At 43.0% G+C, this 22,325-nt stretch overlaps 1 protein-coding gene across 2 annotated transcripts in view; it reads left to right on the plus strand.

The window, feature by feature from the left end:
* Positions 1 to 22,325, plus strand: part of CHRDL1 (chordin like 1) — a 133,905-nt gene that overhangs the window by 61,443 nt on the left and 50,137 nt on the right. For both annotated transcript variants that reach the window (XM_068249607.1, XM_068249605.1), the window contains 2 exons: positions 649 to 761; positions 15,511 to 15,604. In XM_068249607.1, the coding sequence (XP_068105708.1) occupies positions 649 to 761; positions 15,511 to 15,604 (207 nt within the window). The remainder of the gene's footprint in view (positions 1 to 648; positions 762 to 15,510; positions 15,605 to 22,325) is intronic.

The raw sequence follows: 22,325 nt of genomic DNA on the forward strand, positions 1-22,325 counted from the left end.
AACCCACACGAATATTTCATTAGCATTTTTTGCATTCCGTTTGCTAGTTAAAACCGGTCACAAATATAAGAATCTCAACTCTGGCAAAACCAACTCTTAAAGAGGAACATTAACCAAGTATTGAACTTTATCCCAATCAGCAGCTGATATCCCCTTTATCATGAGAAATCTTTACTTTTTTTATATAGATTATCAGAGGAGGTCTTTACGTCTGATATTGGGGTGAAACCTCTCCCACAGTGTGATGTCATGGCCATGGTCAACACAGTTTTTTGTCTGTGAACCTTATTGCATTGTGGGATATAAAGGCTGTTTCCAACTGCAAAGCAAGCAGCAGCTCCCTCTGTGCCCATTGTTTGTAGGTGTGGTTATAGATACTGGCAGTTGGTGCTGTCTAGTTTTTTTTTCTTGTATGCCAGTAGCAAAGATGATGACTAGCAAGCTCAAGGTGGAGCAAACAACATGAACCTATTACATGGATAATATCACTCATTTCTTGATCTATCTTCTATTTTATAACTTTTCACTTTGCAACGTATTGTTTTATTTTTTCCCCTACTACTGTTTTTTAGTAAAGTTCTCCTTTAACCATTGATGTATATGAGGAACTGAGAAGAAACCTGAAAGTTGTCTGTGTCATCCCTACAGATTCAGAGACATACTGCCTTTTCCAAGACAGAAAGTATCGAGTTGGAGAGAGATGGCACCCCCACCTAGAGCCTTATGGACTTGTATACTGTGTGAACTGCCTTTGTCGAGAGGTAATATCTTACATTTGTGCCAGTTGATGTGCAGGAGTTTCCACATGATAGTTATGCAATAAAATAGGTCCATGCAGTAATAGAAAATGTAGAGTAATATAGAGTAATATACTGGATCTGTACACGCAGGGACTTGTACACAGCAGGGTTGCCCATCCATAACCATGACCAACACCATAGATGACCCAACAATTGTGCTGTCTGATTGTAATAGTAACATGGTATTAGTACATTTTAATAGTGGCTTCAATGGCTAGCATCAACCAGGTAGGACCAGAAATAAATCGCTGTGTAGAGCTGTGAAATACACAGAATTATAAATTTTTTGTAATGGAAGCCATTCATAGGCAGTTTAGCACCAGTTTGAGGTGCTTCACAATCCATAAAAAGAACGTCTTCAATGTATTACACTACACTATATATTTTTTTTAAACCCAAGCTTAGTTGATACATGACAATAAAAAAAATGTCAAACCAAACTGGAATAGAATGTATTGCCAAATATGCCATGTTAAATAAATTAAGACCTTTATACTCTAGATATGTGATAGATAGATTCTACCCAAAAGCCAGGACATTTTGTAGAATGTGAATAGAAATAAAATGTGATGATTTGCATGTCAAGTAAATGTTATATTGAATTGAAAATACTACAAAGACAGCTGTAACGATTGTGGGATTCTCTCCGTGATCAGCGCACAAGACGTGCGCTGACACTACAGAAATCCTCCACAAGCGTATAATTTGAGGAAACCCAGCAGAAGGTGCAATGCACCTGTAGAGGGAAATTCCTGTCGGCAGGTGGAGCTGAGGAGTGCAGAGGAACAGCTCCTCTGCCCTGCCACACACGCCAGACAGGAATTGTACGAAGGGAAGAAACGCAATCGCAAGAGAGGCGATTGAGAATGAGCACAGAGACAGATTGTATGTGTGTGCACCAAACTAGTCGCCAACCCGCGACGGTGCACACACCACAGCAGATATGAAGTAGGAACGCGATCGCGAGAGGTGCGATCGCCAGACGTGACACAAGGCTACAGCAAGGCAGAACACGAGAGTAGCAAAGGCACAGTAAATCATACAATGAGAAGATAAGGAAAATAACAAATGCTAACTGAACGCGAACACCGCACTCATTCGCAACAGTGCACGCGTTCATGCGCGGTCTCCACGTGATAAGCACAATAGAGACAAGCACGCCTAACTAACCACCGACAGACAAACGTGAAACAGAGGACGCGAGCGCTTGCTTAACGGTTACCTCACTGAGCCTCCAGCAAGCGTTCGTAGCAGACAAGACAGACACACAAAACAGGGACAAGCGAGAGATAGGATCCACAGCACTAGCGAAAAGAGGCCAGTGCGATTCAGGGAGACAGAGAGATGGAGATCAGACGGATCCACAGCACTAGCGCTAGGCGAGTGCGATCCAGGCAAGACAGATAGAGGAGATAGCTGGTAGCAACCGCTGCTCCAGCTATACTCCAAGAACAAAGATCAGAACGACCTCCTGTCGACCCCCGCAGGGACAGGACAATCGCAACAGACAAACAAAACAGATATGCAATCCTAACTGCACTAGGGAACCTGCCGAGTACAGTCCCAAGAATTACTCTTAAGCTACTCTTCAAACAATGAGCAAGGCTGACACTCTCCAGAGTGTTTCACAGGAAGAATCCTTATGACCAGCAAAGGTCTGTGATATCACATGGTATATATAGAGCAGGCCTACAAGGGATGTGGCTAGGCAATTTGCATGACAAACGTATGCAAATTCTTCAGCAGCAGCAAGCTGAAAAACTGACAAAAGGTCTCTCTTCCAGAGACCTGCAGAATGCAGACCTGAACAATGGTCAAAAAGCTGCCTGCCTGCACAGGCAGCTGAGCAGATCATTACAGTACCCCCCCCCCCCTCTAGGGTCGAATTCCAGACGACCCTCAAAGCTGCTATTAGCAAAAGACTCCAACCGAAGACTCATGAAGGTCAGGACAGCCCGACAAGGTCCAATTCCAGAGTCAGTCCACCCGAAACCGACCTCATCGGAAGCAGAAGCCACCGAAACATGCCCATCAGTACTACAAGTCTCAGTGTAACACCCATCAGGACTGTGAATGCCAGAGAAGAAGCCATCGACACCCTCCAGACCATACCCACCACCTTCCAAGGAGCGTCCGAAGACACCATACCTGCCACAATACCTGTTCGAAGTGTCTCTTTCAAAACAAAAGCCACTGTTGATCCTATCCAGGGTATCAAGCAAAATCTCTCCCGGAATCTCCCAAAACCCTTTGGAGCCCTGCAGAGATCCCAAGAGGCCAGAATGCTCACCAGGCTCACATGGAGAACCGCCAAGAACCCCTATGGAACCAATGATTATTCCGGATTCAGAATTACCCAGACACCCATCAAGATCAGGACTTTCCGGGACCACTTCTGGGCATGCGACCAGGCAGGCCATATCAGAGTATGTCTCCACTGAGGAAGCATCTGAATATGCTGGCAACAAAGGCACACTTGGGCTTTCTGGGTCACAGAGCACACTGGGGTACACCAGCACAGGAGAAACCTCAGGACATGTTGGGGAACTGCCAACCTCAGAGTCCGATATGATAAAACCAAAACCAGGACCGGGCATAAATTCATCACGAGTAGGGGCCAAAGGCACTGGTCTTTCAAAAGAAGACTCGGACTCAAATTCAGAACTTTCTGTGACTGCAATATCATCATTGACTACACAGGCGTGAAGCTCCATCAGAGCTGCAAAGGTAGTCAGCACAACAGGAATGCCTACTGAAGTGGGCAACACCTCAGAAGGACTTGGGGGGCAGGAGACATCTCCTACAAGTTCTGCACCCTTTGGGAGGAACTCGGAGGTCTCCAGGACATCAGACAAGACCTCAGGAACATCATTTTTCAAGTTTTCTGAGAAGGATTCTGAACTATCCATGTTACAGGGCAAAACTGGAACTTTATTTTGTGAACAGGGCAGATGTCCCAGGGAAGGTTCCACCATAAACTGAGACTGCATTTCATCATCATGAGCAGAACGTACAGGAATATTTACTGGAACACACACTGACTCCCTAACTTAAATCTCGCTGCACCCAGAATTCTGCGTAGCAGTCAAACTAGCTTGCAACTCCAAAACTGCAGAAAAACAGGTGAGTATAGTGGCAATACCTAGACGAGCCTCTAGGGACACTGCAGGAGACTCTAAACAAGGCCATCTTAACTCATCCAGAGTACAGGGTGCAGAATCAGCATTTTCCTCAGAACAAGAAAGGGACTCACAAATGTCAGTGTGATTGGACATCATATTGTTTTTCATGGTACAGGGCAGGCTCAGAGAAACTTTCTCTGGACCCAGCAAAGATGTTTCAGAGTCAGATTCGCAAAACCGAAGCACTGTCTCACTCTTAGATTCGGCTAACAATGTCAAATGCGAGGAGTCAGAACGCAAAACTTGCGAATCAAAAATCGCTTCAGGTTGTGAAACTAACACTTCCATAACGCAAACCTCCGCGATCTGCGGGGCAGACTGTAAGGCGTTCAGGATAGAAACACTGGAGCAACTGTCACCAGGCAACGGGCCCTTACAGGTGTGAACAGGGTGAGACAAAGACGCATCTGCAGTAGATATAGCGACAACATCAGGGAAACAGGCATCAGATCGCACAGATTCAAACCGCACGCAGTCAGGAGAGAATCCTCCAGGATTCGCACAGGAATCAACCACAGTGGCACACCCACTCATTTCAGATCGCACAATGTCACGACTCACATGCTTTACCCCAGAAATGCAGGAACAATCATCCGACAATGATGTCTCTTTATTGGAATCAATTGGATGGTGTGTGTGCAACTCATCCAAAATCGTCTGCCATACATAAATCATCAGATCCACATCACCCTCGTCACATTCATCGGAATCAATCAATAGGTACATAGAATCGAGACAATCATTCAAGACATCTTCGCTTTTTGCGATGTAAAAATCGCAAAAGGCTTTCCAATCAAAATCAAATTTCTCCATCAAGGCCCCAATGTTCCATGAGGCAAATGGAGGTTCAAACAGGCCAGTATCCAGATAATCTCCATATGGGTGGAGTTCAGGAACAAGAACAGATTTTTTAACTGTAACTGTATTTTTTAACTGTATTTTAACCTATAGTAGGATCCACACAAGCTTTGGATTGAGGCAAAAAAAGCAGAGACAAAGCAACATCATGGTAAACATCATTATCATACTGAATGGTTTTGCACATTTCCGACTTGACAGAAACAACCTCTTTATTTGTGATTGCTATGGGCAACGGATCTTTCCGCTGGGAAGCCTTCCTAGATTTTTTACGTTTAGACTTAGAGGCTTTGGATGGCTGCTGTTTGGAAGAGGATGAGCTGTTAATGCAAATCTTTGCAGGCTGAGAGATTTTACACTGAGTAGATGGAACAGCTGATTGAGCTGCCGACAACAACTCGTTAAGGGGATATGGTAACTCAGGTAGTCTCAGCCAATTATGAATTGTAAAGGCCAAAAATTCCAGGGGTCTTTGACTCAGGGTGGTATGATCTAACACATCATAAGCCCACTTTAACATTTCGCCCCCAAACAGAAGGTAGGCCATTTGGGGTGCCCTGGTAAATACTGGGGTGCATTGGAATTCAGGATTCATTAAAAGTTTAGTGCACTCAGACAAAAATTATTCCGCTGTTTCAGGTTCATGATTTTTAAATCTCTTAAAGGTACAGGAGCCATACTCGACAAAATCATACAAATCGGAAATTCCCTCTACGCTGGGAATTTTGGTTGGGCTGGTCATACTGTAACGATTGTGGGATTCTCTCCGTGATCAGCGCACAAGACGTGCGCTGACACTACGGAAATCCTCCACAAGCGTATAATTTGAGGAAACCCAGCAGAAGGTGCAATGCACCTGTAGAGGGAAATTCCTGTCGGCAGGTGGAGCTGTGGAGTGCAGAGGAACAGCTCCTCTGCCCTACCACACACGCCAGACAGGAATTGTACGAAGGGAAGAAACGCAATCGCAAGAGAGGCGATTGAGAATGAGCACAGAGACAGATTGTATGTGTGTGCACCAAACTAGTCACCAACCCACGACGGTGCACACACCACAGCAGATATGAAGTAGGAACGCGATCGCGAGAGGTGCGATTGCCAGACGTGACACAAGTCTACAGCAGGGCAGAACACGAGAGTAGCAAAGGCACAGTAAATCATACAATGAGAAGATAAGGAAAATAACAAATGCTAACTGAACGCGAACACCGCACTCATTCGCAACAGTGCACGCGTTCATGCGCGGTCTCCACGTGATAAGCACAATAGAGACAAGCATGCCTAACTAACCACTGACAGACAAACGTGAAACAGAGGATGCGAGCGCTTGCTTAACGGTTACCTCACCGAGCCTCCAGCAAGCGTTCGTAGCAGACAAGACAGACACACAAAACAGGGACAAACGAGAGATAGGATCCACAGCACTAGCGAAAAGAGGCCAGTGCAATCCAGGGAGACAAAGAGATGGAGATCAGACGGATCCACAGCACTAGCGCTAGGCGAGTGCGATCCAGGCAAGACAGATAGAGGAGATAGCTGGTAGCAACCGCTGCTCCAGCTATACTCCAAGAACAAAGATCAGAACGACCTCCTGTCGACCACCGCAGGGACAGGACAATCGCAACAGACAAACAAAACAGATATGCAATCCTAACTGCACTAGGGAACCTGCCGAGTGCAGTCCTAAGAATTACTCTTAAGCTACTCTTCAAACAATGAGCAAGGCTGACACTCTCCAGAGTGTTTCACAGGAAGAATCCTTATGACCAGCAAAGGTCTGTGATATCACATGGTATATATAGAGCAGGCCTACAAGGGATGTGGCTAGGCAATTTGCATGACAAACGTATGCAAATTCTTCAGCAGCAGCAAGCTGAAAAACTGACAAAAGATCTCTCTTCCAGAGACCTGCAGAATGCAGACCTGAACAATGGTCAAAAAGCTGCCTGCCTGCACAGGCAGCTGAGCAGATCATTACAACAGCCTAATAAATGTTGAAACTGAGAATTGTTATTGTTTTATGAAAAATGCATGCTCATTTTAAAGAGAACCAGAGAGGAAGCACCCTCATGTATTTTACCATATATATCAATGGGAACATGACAGTAAATACCTACTCTGCTCTTTGTTTCATTTTTCACCGCTCAGTCTGCCTGTTATCAACCCTGATAAAATCCCCAACTGAACATTCAGTCTAGCATTGCCCCATAATGATTCTAGCTGAGTCAGTCTTCTGTGATGTCTTTTCAAGCCCAAGCCTGTCCCCTTGTGGCTCTGCTTTCCTGCTATGTATCCTCAAGCAGGAAAACAGAGCTTTGAGGGGGCAGGCTTGGGCTTGAAAAGACATAATAGAAGACTGACTAAGCTATAATCATTATGGGGCAAAGATAGACTGAATGCTCAGTCGGAGATTTTATCAGGGCTGATAACAAGAAGACTGAGCAGTGAAAAATGAAACAAAGAGCAGAGTAGGTGTTTACTGTCATGTTCCCATTGATGTGTATGGTAAAATACATGGGGTGCTTCCTCTGGTTCTCTTTAAATATGATGCCAAAAACACATTTCTAAGAGGTTGAGATGGGGTAACAAAAGACTGAAAAATTGTATAACGGTAAGATTAAATGGTGGAACATCTCACAACTAATCAAGCTATGTGTCAAGAAGCTAGTAAGATGATTGGGTAAAAAGAGCTTTCTAGTGAAGCTAAACCACCCTGCAAAGCACTGCATGGGCAAATAACACTCCAGTGTAAGGAAAACATTCCTTAATGTGAAACTGGCAAAAAAAAATATGTATGTGATATCTCTATTATTAGTGTTTATTATTATTAATTATTTTTATGCAGCATTTTATATAGCACCGACATCTTCTGCAGCGCTTTACAGAGTATATTAGTCATGTCACTAACTGTCCCTCAGTGGAGCTCACAATCTAGTCCCTACCACAGTCATAAGTCCATTGCAGCCTAATGCCAATTTAGAAGGAGGGCAATTAACTGATCTCTATGTTTTTGGGATATGGGAGGAAACTGGAGTGCATGGAGGAAACCCACGCAGATATAAGGAGAACATACAAACTCCTTGCAGATGTTGACCAGGCTGAGATATCATCAAACAGTATGTTGTAAATAATATCATTAAAGGATGTAGAGAATCCAGAAAAATACTTGTAGGCAAGGGATAATGAAGCAGGTAATCTCAGCATTGTGCCTCGGCTGCTTAGCCCCTGTTAGGCTTGGAGGTGTATTCTCCACGGTCAGCACGTGATGCATAAGCTGACGTGAAGAAGGTACACACACCAGCACAAGGAATCAGGATATCCCCAGTTTAGTGGAGGAGAGGACTGACTCCAATAGGAGATTGTGGCGCACAGAGCCGGTGCAGATCCGAACAGCCACAAACCATACTTTCGTGATAACGTCTCAGCGCAAAGTAGCGCTGAGCGCATAAACCAGAACTGAGGAGATCAGGGCAGGTAGACAGAATGAACGCTTGCTAAACTAGCCACTACTTAGTGACAGCAAGCGTCCACAACAAGACAGACTGGAATGAGGCAGCCAATGCGTTTGCAGCGATGGCGTGCCTCACAAAGACAGGACAGGATAGTCAGGAAATAGCAGGATCAAGATAGATGAACGTAACACAGACAAATATATAATAAGTATGTTTTCCTAGCGTATTACAATTACAGCTATCAATGAAACTATTTGTAACGTCTGACTAACATATGTATATATCGGCAATGAACCGATATATGACATAAGCAGGAACGCTGACTAGCACTGGAGCAATACAGGGAACAGGACTCAGAAGGATTTGCTATCTCTTCGCAGAGATGAACGCAATCCACAAACGGTAACAGGATAGGATTCAGAAGGATTCGTTATCTCCTCGCAGAGATGAACGCAATCCACAAACAGGACCAGGAGCAGGATACTAACTCAGCACGGGTGATCACGATACGCGCAAACTACCAAAAACGTGCTGGAAAACTGACTAACTGAACACAGGATATAAACAGTTCGTGTACGTATATATCAGCGTCACTGATGTATCAACGTAACACGAATACAAGGAAAATAATAAACGTGCTGGTATGCATATATATTGGCAATGAACCAATATATGATGCAAGACCAGCAAAGTATCTTTAGAACAAGAAACACGTTCTGGGGCTGAAGCAACAGCAAGACTAGCTACACTGAAACTATGATAGCCCGAGGAAACCCTGCAGGAAGCAGATCTTTATACTGAGGTCATCCAATGGGAGCAGACATGCAGATTCCCACACAGGTGAATGATAATCAGTCACAAGCTGACAGCAGGGAAAGGCAGACAAAGCTATGCAGCTTGCATGGAAAGAGATCAGAACTGCCTGAGCAGCAGCACTACTACTGCCAGCAATACCTGCTGCAGCAGCGATCATGACAGCCCCTGAGTTGGGTGCTGCTACAGCTACAATTCTATGGTCCACGGCCCCTGCAAGGGTAATCTGGGGTGCCAGCGATCGCCGGACCTCAAATTACTTCTCCCTCCGAGTTGCTATGACTCGAAAGCGGAACAGTATTTATTGCCAACGGGAATTTCAGCAGCAGAAGGGTAATCCATCAAATTTGGCTCACCCTGCGCCCAACTCACCAGCAGCATATTAATAGGTTTGCAGGGACAAGGCTAAAAACTCAAACAAGATGGTCTTTGGGCCCACAGACAGCACTGCACTAAAAGCAGACACAACTCTGTAGTGGAAATAACTGCCTAGGGGCAGGAATACTTACAAATAGTATTTTTTATACATGCTTTTCTATCTAGGCTACGTGTAAACAATTGAAATATTTGTGATATTGGATTGGAGCACATGGCATGAGTAAGTGTCACTTCTGGTAAGACTTTGTCGCTCCAGTATATCATGCTAATAGTCTTTTTCGAGGAAGGACTTGCTTATTTGAGCAAGATAATAACAAATGTTATTCTCCAAGATTTACAACAGCACAGCTTCATAATAAAGCATCCGTGTGCAGAACTGGCCTGCCTGCAATCCAGATCTTTCAGGGCGTAGCTAGATATTTACATAGTTAGTTTGGTTGAAAATCAAACTAAGACAGCATCCAAGCTCTCTTTAAATGCAGTTTGCCATAACTACTTTCTTGGGTAAGATATTCCAGATTTAAACCACTCTCACTTTGAAGGACCCTCTTCTAAACAGAATGCAAAAACTTTTTTCCTCCATACGCAGATCATGTCCCCTTGTCCCTTGTGCAACCCTAGGGACAAAAAGCTCATCTCCCAAGCTTTTGTATTGCCTTCTGGTGTATTTATACGTGTTAATTAGGTCACCTCTCAGTCGCCTTTTTCCAAGCTAAAAAGCCCAGTTTGTCCAACCTTTCTTGGTAAATGAGATCTTCCATCCCTGTGATTAAATTAGTTGCCCATCTTTGTACCTGTTCCAGAAAGCCAATATCCTTTCTATAGTGTGGTGCCCAAAACTGTATCCCATACTCCAGATGTGACCTCACAAGTGATTTATACAGAGGGAGTAGTATACTAGCATCTCAAGATATTATTTCCTATTTTATGCATCCTAGAATTTTATTTGCTTTAGCTACTGCTGCTTGACATTGTATAGGATTACCTAACTTGTTATCAACCAGTATTCCTAAGTCCTTCTCAAAGTCTGATGTTCCCAACTGTATGCTATTTTGTTTCAAACGGTGATCTACCATTGGTACATCCATAGTGCATGACTCTACATTTATCAATATTAAATGTCATCTGCCATGTACCTGCCCTTATGGCTATGTTGTCACTATCCTGTTGTAATATGTCATTATCCATCTTAGTTTAAATAATTCTGCATAATTTTGTATCATCTGCAAAGATGGCTATATTACTCTGTATTCCATTGACTAAATCATTAATAAATAAATTGAAAAGAATTGGACCAAGTACTGACCTCTGTGGCACCCCACTCCTAACAGTTTTCCATTTTGAGTACGTTCCGTTAACCACCACTCTTTGAATTCTATCCCTTAACCAGTTCTCTATACACATTTTCTCCTAGTCTTGTATCCTCAGCTTCTGCATCAGGCTATTGTGGGGAACAGTGTCAAAAGCCTTTGCAAAGTCCAAGTGCACTACATCTATAGCTTTCCCAAGATCTAAATTTCATTTGCACTTCACAAAAGCTGAGCATGTTGGTGAGATAGGACTTGTCGCTTACTAAAAACATTTGGCACATTATTAAGTAAAAAAAAATATGAAAAGGAGACCTAAATAAAATAGTTAAGCAGTTGAAATTCTACATCTTATATATTAAACCTCTTGAATGCAACCTATGAATGATAAGCCATGATCTGTTTTTATTGTAACCACTTTTAATTTTCCCAGTCAAATTTCATCTTGATTTGATATTAAATATTATGTTTTTTACATTTTGTGGTTCATTTTGAAAAAAAACAAAACATTTTAACCACTTCACCACTGAGGGGGTTTACCCCTGAAACACCAGAGCAATTTTCACCTTTCAGCGCTCCGTCCATTCATTCGTCTATAACTTTATTATTACTTATTGCAATGCAATGAACTATATCTTGTTTTTTTCGCCACCAATTAGGCTTTCTTTAGTTGGGACATTATGCCAAGAATTATTTTATTCTAAATATGTTTTAATGGGAAAATAGGAAAAAATGTGGGAAAAAAATCATTATTTTTCAGTTTTCGCCCATTACAGTTTTTAAATAATGCATGCTACTGTAATTAAAACCCATGAAATGTATTTGCCCATTTGTCCCGGTTATAAAACAGTTTAAATTATGTCCCTATCACAATGTTTGGCGCCAATATTTTATTTGGAAATAAAAGTGCATTTTTTTCAGTTTTGCATCCATCCCTAATTACAAGCCCATAGTTTATAAAGTAACAGTGTTATACCCTCTTGACATAAATATTTAAAAAGTTCAGCCCCTAAGGTAACTATTTATATTTGTTTTTTTATTGTATTTTTATTTATTTTAATTACAAAAAAAAATAAATTGGGGAGTGTGGGAGGTAATGAGTTAATTTATTGTGTAAAACTAATGTATTTGTATATGTAAAATGCTTTAGGGTGTAGTTTTACTATTTGGCCACAAGATGGCCACAGTGAGGTTTTGTTCATGCGACCTGTAAGCGTCCGGAAGGACACTTACAGGAAGCACTATGAGGCTGGAAAAATCACAATGATCGCACTGTTTCTCATAGAAGCAGCAGATCATTGCGGGGGCTTAGATCAACGAACGGGAATGGATTTTCCCGTTCATTGATCTCCGGGCGAGTGGGCGGCGGCTTGCACGAGCAGCGGGAGCGCGGGCACGAGCGGCGGGAGCGTGGACAGCGGCGGTAGCGCGGGAGGTACGGATTTCTCCGTCCCTTGGTTTTATAAGGATGGAAAAAAGGACGGAGATATCCGTACCGCGGGGGGTAAAGTGGTTAATGTTTGTTTTTGTTTTTATGCTAGTTTTATCAAGAATGAGATTGCATTTCATGTCCAATATTACAGCAATTAGTCTCCTCAGTTCTCAAACATTTACAGAATATTGTTATAAGACGACACAACACTGGCATTCATGACCCCGTCCCAATTTTTTTGAAACATGTTGCTAGCATCAAATTTAAAATGAACATTTTACACAGCATCCCAACTTAAGGGGAAATGAGCCTAGTTTCATTTTGAATTTTGAGCTAGGTTTTAATGGTATATTAGCTTTTTTTGCCTATACAGTATCCACCCATGTAATCAAGACTTTCTCCTATCCTGATTTAAAGAAACACTATTTGTTAAGTGTTTAACAGGGTTTTTTTGTGTAAAAAGAATACATGTATGCAGTGGCAGAGCTATAGGGTAGGGAATACTGGTTTGGGATTTCAAACAGCCTCTAAAGTAAGTTTCCCAGCATGCATTGTGGTGAGTGATATCTAGCATATGATCTGGAGGACTGACAAAAATTGGTCCCGATTCACTAAATGTTGGTAAAATTATTGTGCAGAGACAGTAAACAGCAATTTTACTGGTATTTGCGCAAGTGATGTGTAGCATGTTATGCGCAACCAACCTGTGTTATGCTACTTGTGTCCCACGCATTATAAAAGCAATGCGCCCCTCACCTACATAGCGTAGGTGAGGGGCGCATTGCTTTTATAATGCGCGGGACACAAGTAGCATAACACAGGTTATAGGAGTAATGCATAAGTATCTGTAAAATTGCCGTGTACTGTCTGCAAAAGGCAATTTTGTGAATTGAGGTCAATGTTTCATTAGAATTGAACATACTAGAGCAGTCTCAGCTGAGACAACCATTGTGGAAAGTAAAGAATCTAGCATGTGAAAGGGTGCCCCACAACGCCAATTAGTGATCTGCCATGGTGGCTTGCTAAATGACAAACAAACGTGCACATTACCCTATACCGAACAAGACAACTGGGCGTATAAGACGACCCCCAACTTTTCCAGTTAAAATATACATTTTAGGATATACATACTGTATATCTAAAAGACTACGCCTCTTGACTCTTAAACATTTGTATCAGTATACAAATTGTATTTGTACTGTATATAGTGGTGCTTTACTGTATAAACAGATACAGATACTGGTGCTGTACTGTATGTGGTATCCAGTATACAACAACCAGCCAATCATGGCAAGCAATGTACCTTACCTGTGATTGGCTGGTTGTTGTATACAAAGCCTGTTTGGATTAGGCAGCTATCCCTGTCTCCAAGACTATCAGAGCAGTAGCGCAAACATGCCTCGTTCACCCATCTGGCCCGCCCTTGTATACCATTACCTGCTTCTCTGCCTCTCAGATCTCGCACATGTGTGCCTGCGCTGCTTCACTGCAGTCCTCAGGAGTGAGATCTGAGAGGTAGAGAAGGAGGTATGGTAATAGGATAAAAGGGCGGGCCAGATAGGTGAAAGAGGTTAGTTTTCTGGGCACAGCAATGCTCTATCTCTGTTTTCCATACCCCGAGCACCCCGAACAACTGCAGCTTGCTCCACCTTTCACTTACACCTTCCCAGTGAGGTGCCCCCTCACCTCGTCATCAAGACTGCAATAATAATCACTTCTTTCCAGGAACCTTGGTGAGTGGATTTTCTTCTACAATACTTGTACAGCACCACCCTTGCTGATTTCATATGGCCACAGCCAGGGGCGTAACTAGAAATCACTGGGCCTCCCTGCGAAAATTTGGATGCCCCCCCCCCCTCATAGGCGCCAAATAATCGTGATGGGGCAGTGTTTCACTATAAAATAATTGTAACGAGGCAGCGTTTCACCATAAAATAATATTAATGCAGCAATGTTTCACCAGAAATGAATCCTAAATTGCGCAGCATTTCACCAGAAATGAATTGTAAAGTGGGCAGCATTTCACCATAAAATAATCGTAAAGTGGGCAGCAGTCATCAGAAAATAATCGTAATGTGGGCAGCAGTCACCAGAAAATAATTGTAAAGTGGGCAGCAGTCACCAGAAAATGACCAATTCACTCACCTGGCAGAAGTCTCCTCTCCCGGCCGGCCTCTCGCGCAGCTACCCCGACGATCCTCCAGCAGCACATCTCCCGCGCTGACAGGCAGAGAGCAGGGCTATGGCAAAAAGGCACTCAAAGCCCTGTACTGGAGACACAAAGGGTCTCCAGTGCAGGGCTTCGGATGCCTTCTTTCCGTAGCCGTGCTCTGCCTCTCGGGAGACTGCAGGCTGCAGGGAATGAACTGGCGCGGCGTCTGTTAGACACCGCGGCCAGTTCCACACCTGGCTGGGGGTCCCACAATCGGGGGGGGGGGGGCGTGAGCAGAGAGCAGGGCTATGGCAAAAAGGCACTCAAAGCCCTGTACTGGAGACACAAATGGTCTCCAGTGCAGGGCTTCGGATGCCTTCTTTCCGTAGCCCTGCTCTGCCTCTCGGGAGACTGCGGGCTGCAGGGAATGAACTGGCGCGGCGTCTGTTAGACACCGCGGCCAGTTCCACACCTGGCTGGGGGTCCCACAATCGGGGGGGGGGTGTCAGCGCTCCCCCCCATACACTCTGCTGCCGGGCCCCGGGCCCCCCTGCAGCCGATGGGGTTGCATCCCCAGTAGTTACTCCAGTGGCCGCAGCATATGGCGGGGATGCGGCCGAAGACGTTTTTGAGCTCCCCCACCATATGCGGCAACTGCAGATTCTGCAGTCCGGCTTGGAAGTTTCAGCACCCACCCAGGATAAAACCTGCTTATAAGACCACCCCCAACTTTTGAGAAGATTTTCCTGGGTTTAAAAGTAGTCTTATACGCTACTATATACTGTTCTCATTCAATAGGATTTCAGTAGAAATATTGCTCAGAACAGTGCCAGGACCACCTTTCTCCTACTCAATGCAGAACAAACCAATATAGCCTTCAGTTGTTCAACTATACCTACCATGGACCCCCTCATTCTGACAAGCTTGATTTACAAAATAATGTCCTTAACCCATTAAATTATCATTGATTTAAGAAACAAAAAGTGTAAGGGGATCTTAGGTTTTAATAAATGTATTACTGTTGAGAATTCACTTTTGGGTGTAGTTATGCTTTTAAATGTTTGCTATTGTAAACTATAGTTATTCGCCACTGGGACATGTCTTATATGAGTGACCATGCATGTTTTTTTTTTCAGGGCGGAAATGTTTTATGCAACAGGGTGAGATGCCCAAGTCTGCACTGTGGCAATCCAGTTTATGTGCCACAGCTGTGCTGCCCACGATGCCCAGGTAAGACAGTACATGGTTCACAATAATGCTCTAGAACTGTGCTGCTGATCACAAATGCTCACAAAATACAAATGCTTTCCTGTGCACTTACTACACAATTTTTGCTCTTGCAAAGTACCATTCAATTGTATCTAATGGGAAAGATATCACACCAAAAAAATCATACATTTATTATTATTATTAATATTAATAATAATAATATTTATATAGCACCAACATCTTCCGCCTCTCTGTACAAAGTATATAAATATGTCTCTTAACTGATCCTCAGAGGGGCTCACAATTTATTCCCTACTAGAGGCTGGGTTCACATATGACATAGCATGAATAGAAAGGTTAGAGATAAAATGAAGGGGAAAAAGAATGCCTATAAGGTCCTAAAACAGGAGGGGACCTAGGCTGCATTAAGCAATTATAAGGAGTGCAATAAAAGTTGTAAAAAAGAAATTAGGCTGGCAAAGATTGAAGCTGAAAATAGAAGTTTTACAAGTACATCAACTCTAAAAAAAAAAAGGTTGACTGTATTGGACTCCTAAAGGATGAGGGTGGGAACTCAATGGTGGATGCCCAAGGTAAGGCAGAGTTATTAAAGAGACACTGAAGCGAAAAAAAAATATGATATAGTGAATTGGTTGTGTACTATGAATAATTACTAGAAGATTAGCAGCAAAGAAAATATTCTCATACTTTTATTTTCAGGTATATAGTGTTTTTTCTAACATTGCATCATTCTATAATATGTGCAGATTACACAACACTCAGCATTCAAAATGAGTCTTTCAGAGCAGTCTGTGAAGTAATGACCTCTCCTCTAGCAGAGGAAAAGTAATTAGTCCAGGAACAGTTGAGATAATAACAGCCCTCTCCACGACTAAAGCTGGCCATACACTGGCCCGATTTGCCAACGTTTTGACAGCAGATTCGATCACTGGGATCGAATCTGCTGCCAATCGTTCGCGCTACACGCCAAATTTCGATCCATTCCGTCCGATCCCGTCGATTGCGCCGTGCGGAAAATAACCGTCGATCGCCCGCGGGTAAAGAGCGCATCGCTAGCGGCGTTCGAGTGCCCGACGACCGACGGAATAGAGCTGCAATACATTACCTGCTCCTCCGGCGCGACTCCCGGGTCTCCGCTCTTCTTCTCCGCTCTGGTCTGGTCTCCGGCATGCTTCCCTTCTTCCTGTCCCGGCAGGAAGTTTAAACAGTAGAGGGCGCTCTACTGTTTAAACTTCCCCCAGACAGGAAGAAGGGAAGCATGCCGGAGACCAGACCAGACCAGAGCGGAGAGGAAGAGCGGAGACCCGGGAGTCGTGCCGGCGGAGCAGGTAATGTATGCGGGATGGGGGAAAGCGGCGGCAGCACCACCACCACCACAGATTGTGAACGGTTTCAGGCTGAAATCGGTTCACAATCTGTTTGCAGTAAAGGTAGCCATACGATCCCTCTCTGATCAGATTCGATCAGATAGGGATCTGTCTGTTGGTCGAATCTGATGGCAAATCGACCAGTGTATGGCTACCTTAACTTAGTCGGAGAGCTTAATGGCTTGTTTGCATAGAGATAACAACTGGAGTTTCTCAACTCTTCCTGTACTGGAAACAATTACACTGATGTATCTGATCTTAATGTTTTATTTCTTAGCTGTGCTACACATACAAATCATAATATCATCATTTTTTTTCGCTTCAGTGTCTCTTTAAATGCTTTCTTTCCTTCTGTCTTCACAAAGGAAACAGCACTGTTGCAAATTACAGATGCAGAAGAGTCTCAATCTTCCAACTGTAATATTAAATACTTACTGAGGAAGAAGTGAAGGCAAGACTAAATAGACAAGGCACCTGGCCCGAATGGCATGCATCCTCGGGTCCTAAGGGAATTAAGTTCAGTTATAGATAAACCCCTTTATCTTATCTTTAGTGACTCTCTTTCAACTGGCAGAGTCCCAGTAGATTGGCGTACAGCCAAAGGTTTTCCTATTATTTAAGAAGGGCAAAAAATCAGATCCAGGAAATTATAGACCTTTAAGCGTAGCATCAGTTGTATGCAAACTATATGAGGTGTTACTAAGAGATGCTATACATGACTTCATAGTAGAAAATAATCTTATTTCTCAGCATCAACATGGGTTTACTAAAGACAGGTCCTGTTTGACTAACATGCTCAGCTTTTATGAGATAGTGAACGCTAATGTGGATATTGGGAATGCTGTAGATGTGATATACTTGAACTTTGCAAAGGCCTTCGACACTGTTCCACACAAAAGTCTGGTGCGAAAGTTGAGGATGCAAGGACTGGGTAAGAGTCTGTGTGCATGGATAGGGAACTGGCTAATGGACAGAAAACAAAGAGTTGTGGTCAATGGATCATACTCAAAATGGGTGACTGTTAGCAGTGGGGTCCCACAGGGGTCTGTACTGGGTCCAGTGCTCTTCAATATATTTATTAACTACTTTGGCCTCCTGGACATACTAGCTACACCCAGGAGGCCATGTGTGCTGCCGCGCGCCCCCGCGGCCGATCGCGCGCGTGCACGCGCACTCCCGGCCTACGATTCGCTAGCCAGGCAATCGGTGAATCGGGCTATGGTGCCCGATCACTGATTGCTCTCCCCCCGAGAAAAACCGTCAGCTTCGCATGGAAGCTGAGGTTTTTCTGTTCCTATTTCCCCCAATGTCACTCTAAGCGTCCGTGTTATGCTTAGAGTGACGTCATTGTAAACAAACTCATGGCTGACATCTTGTGGCCAAAAAGCTAACTGCATGAAAATGCAAAACAAAATTAAAAAATAGACCAATATGTAAAAAAAATTGATTTGCATCCCACCCTCCCAAAAATACCCACATAAAATGTTGAATAATAAAAAAAAACAAAAAACATTACAATTAAAAAAACACATAAATATTTACCTAAGGGTCTAAACTTTTTAAATATCTATGTAAACATGAAATCTTTCAATTTTTTTTTAATTATAAGCTTGTAAATAGTGATGGATGCAAAACGGAAAAAATGCACTTTTATTTCCAAGTAAAATATTGTCGCCATACATTGTGATAGGGACATAATTTAAATGGTGTAATAACTGGGAGAAATGGGCACATATAATACGTGAGTTTTAATTGTGGAGGCATGTATTATTTTAAAACTATAATGCCCGAAAACTGAGAAATAATGCTTTTTTTCCGTTTTTTCCTTATTCTTCCTGTTAAAATGCATTTACAGTAAAGTGGCTCTTTGCAAAGTGTACCGCCCCCAAAGAAAGCCTAATTGGTGGTGGAAAAAACGAGACATAGATCAGTTCATTGTGATAAGTAGTGATAAAGTTATAGGCTAATGAATGGGAGGTGAACATTGCTCGGATGCATAAAGTGAAAATGACTGAAGGCTGAAGTGGTTAATGACCTAGTAGATGCAGTAGTAAGCAATGTTGCTATTTTTGCAGATGATACAAAATTGTGCAGAATCACCAACTCTCAGGAAGATAGGGACATATTGCAACAGGAACTGGATAGGATGGCTATATGGGCACATAAATGGCAGATGAAATTCAATGTTGAAAAATGTAAAGTCATGCATTTTGGTCGTACCAATGGTCTAGCACCATACAAAATAAATGGGATACAGTTGGGGACATCAAACTTGGAGAAGGACTTAGGAGTACTCATCAACAACAAGTTGAATAATCGTACTTAATGCCAAGCCGCTGCAGCTAAAGCTAACAAAATTTTGGGATGCATTAAAAGGGAAATAAAAACTCGAGATGCTATCATAATATTGCCCCTGTTCAACTTTCTAGTAAGGTCACATCTGAAATATGGAATTCAGTTCTGGACACCACATTACAGGAAAGATATTGCAGTTTTAGAGCAGGTGCAGAGACGAGCAACAAAATTGATACGTGGAATGGAAGGTCTCACTTACCAAGAAAGGTTAGATAAACTGTGTTTATTTAGTCTAGAGAAAAGACGCCTTAGAGGGGATCTAATTAACATGTATAAATACATCAGAGGACAATATAAAAGCTTGGCGGATGAGCTTTTTGTCCCTAGGCCTTCTCAAAGGACTAGAGGACATGATCTGCGCATGGAGGAAAAACGTAGCCATTTATTTAGGAAAGGGTTCTTTACAGTAAGAGTGATTAAGATGTGGAATGCATTGCCACAGGAAGTAGTTATGGCAAATTCTATACCTGCATTTAAAGGGGGCTTAGATGCTTTCCTTGCGTTGAAAGACATCCATGGCTACAATTACTAGGTAATGCCCAATGATGTTGATCCAGGGATGTTATCTGATTGCCATCTGGAGTCGGGAAGGAATTTTTTCCCTTTTGGGACTAATTGGACCATGCCTTGTAAGGGTTTTTCGCCTTCCTCTGGATCAACAGGGATATGTGAGGGAGCAGGCTGGTGTTGTACTTTGTGCTCTGGTTGAACTCGATGGACGTATGTCTTTTTTCAACCCAAATAACTATGTAACTATATGAATGGCTGCATTTATGTCATGTTTTATGTTAATAGTGTGTGCGTTGTTTGTTTTTGGTGCGTTTTAATGCGTTTTTCTTGAAATCCTAAAAACACAAAGCTTAAGAAATACATATATGAAAATGGTAAAATAAAGCTACTAACTTAAAGAGACTCTGAAGCGAGAATAAACCTTGCTTCAGAGCTCATAGTTAGCAGGGGTATGTGTGCCCCTGCTAAAACGCCGCTATCGTGCGGCTAAACAGGGGTCCCTTACCCCCCGAAATCCTCTCCGTGCAGCCGGGTATCTCCGCCTCTCCCCCGCCCCTCTCAGTCTTCCTTCGCTGAGAGGGGCGGGGGAGAGGCGGCGATGCGTCGCTGATAGACGCGACTAGAGGCAGGGCTGTAGCCGTTAGCCCTGCCTCTAGGAGCAGCAAAATCTACGACCAATTTGGTCGTTGATTTTGCGGGGGGGGGGGGGGTTGAGGGTGAAGGGACCCCTGTTTAGCCGCGGGATAGCGGCGTTTTAGCAGGGGCACACGTGCCCCTGCTAACTATGAGCTCTGAAGCGAGAATTATTCTCGCTTCAGTGTCTCTTTGAAAGCATTATACAGCTGAATCTGAATGATGTATTTGAGCTGCTAGGAAATTTGGGTCTGGCTATACTTTTAATGCAAACACAGTCTGTAAAATTTAGGTGCAGCTATATGATTTATCAGTCATATACCATAATGGTTATATATACCATTACAATGATATTATTATGTATTATTATTACACAACAGCTTAATGGTTTACAGGCAGGTTAGTGTAAATCATACATGGGGAAGGTAAGCTAATTTACCGGTTATATCCCATAACGGTTGTGTGTGTCGTTACAACTATATTGGCAGCCACTACATTTTAATGGTGTCAGGGAGGTTGGTGTTATGCTAGAACACACGCTGAGATTTTCTGCCAGATTATTTCTGACAGGTTTGATCTGATTTCCAATTGATTTTACCTTCACTGCTATGGAAAATCGATCAGAAATCAGATCAGTCGATCAGACAGTAAATATGGCAGAAAATATCATTGTGTGTACCTAACATTAAGCAGTTGGAGGTTAGTTAGGCATAGATGGGGGCATTTAATTATGTAGATTTTCTTAACAAAAGGATAACATTTAGCTTCAATGAAATTGTAACCTTCGTAAAATTAAAATGCATTAGGAAATGCAAAAAAATATATTTTTAAGGGCTACCAAAGGGGACCTTCATGTTAATTAACGATTTTTACAAGGGAAGTAATCCTAACATGGCAAGCTGATGTAGATTTGCAGGCTAACATATTGTATGCAATTAAAACCTTCCATACACAAAGCTCTACAGTAAAATGAATGCAGCATTGTAGCATAGTAATGCAGGTGGGGACGCTATTCTAGTACATGGACAGATAATAAACAAACTGTACTGACACCACTGCTTATCTCGTTTGCAGTAAAATTTATGCGTTCCAGATGTTCACAGATCGAAGAGACATTCTTTGTTGCTTTGCAATCTAGTAATTTTCTTGCCAGCTCTAAAAATGTAGTCACGGCATGAATTATTTTCATTTCTTTAACGGGATAGGTGACATGTATCTATTTTGATAGCCATAGCAGCAGAGGATTTGGCAACCAGGGCCCTGTGCTCCAGTTTGTTATGACATGGCGCTAGAAGAGAAAATCTCTTTTTTTTTTAAAGTGTAAGAGCATTTGTAGTGCAAATGAGAACAGCCCTACTGACACCACATAATCAGTGATGGCGCTACACTGGGACATGCTGGGGAACTGGCCCCTCCTGGAAATCACTGCGCCCCACCATGATGTCATTTTTGAGCAAATTGATTTTAAAGTTACATAGAAAAAAATGTTTTTTAAACGGTAAAATAACATTTTGCTGCAGTACACTGTACTGCATTCCGAGTTCTGAGTTCTGTATACACATTGTATACATTTCATGAAAACGGACAGTGTGGGGTCCTCCCTCCCAAGCCTTTTTTATCCCTTCTCACCAATGCAGGCTGGGATAGCCAAAATGTGGAGCCCCGACTGCATGGGCTATACCAGCTTGTATAGTCCATAATATGGGAAGGCTCTAGGGGGGAGGAACGGCCAAGCCTCCCTCTCTGCCCCAGAGCCAGGGGCGTAGCAATAGGGGTTGCATAGGTTGCGACCGCATCGGGGCCCTTGGGCTAGAGGGGCCCCAAAGGGCCCTCCCTCAACCACAGTATTAGCGTTC

Source organism: Hyperolius riggenbachi, chromosome 8 (genome assembly GCF_040937935.1).
Source record: "Hyperolius riggenbachi isolate aHypRig1 chromosome 8, aHypRig1.pri, whole genome shotgun sequence".
Lineage (NCBI taxonomy): Eukaryota > Metazoa > Chordata > Amphibia > Anura > Hyperoliidae > Hyperolius > Hyperolius riggenbachi.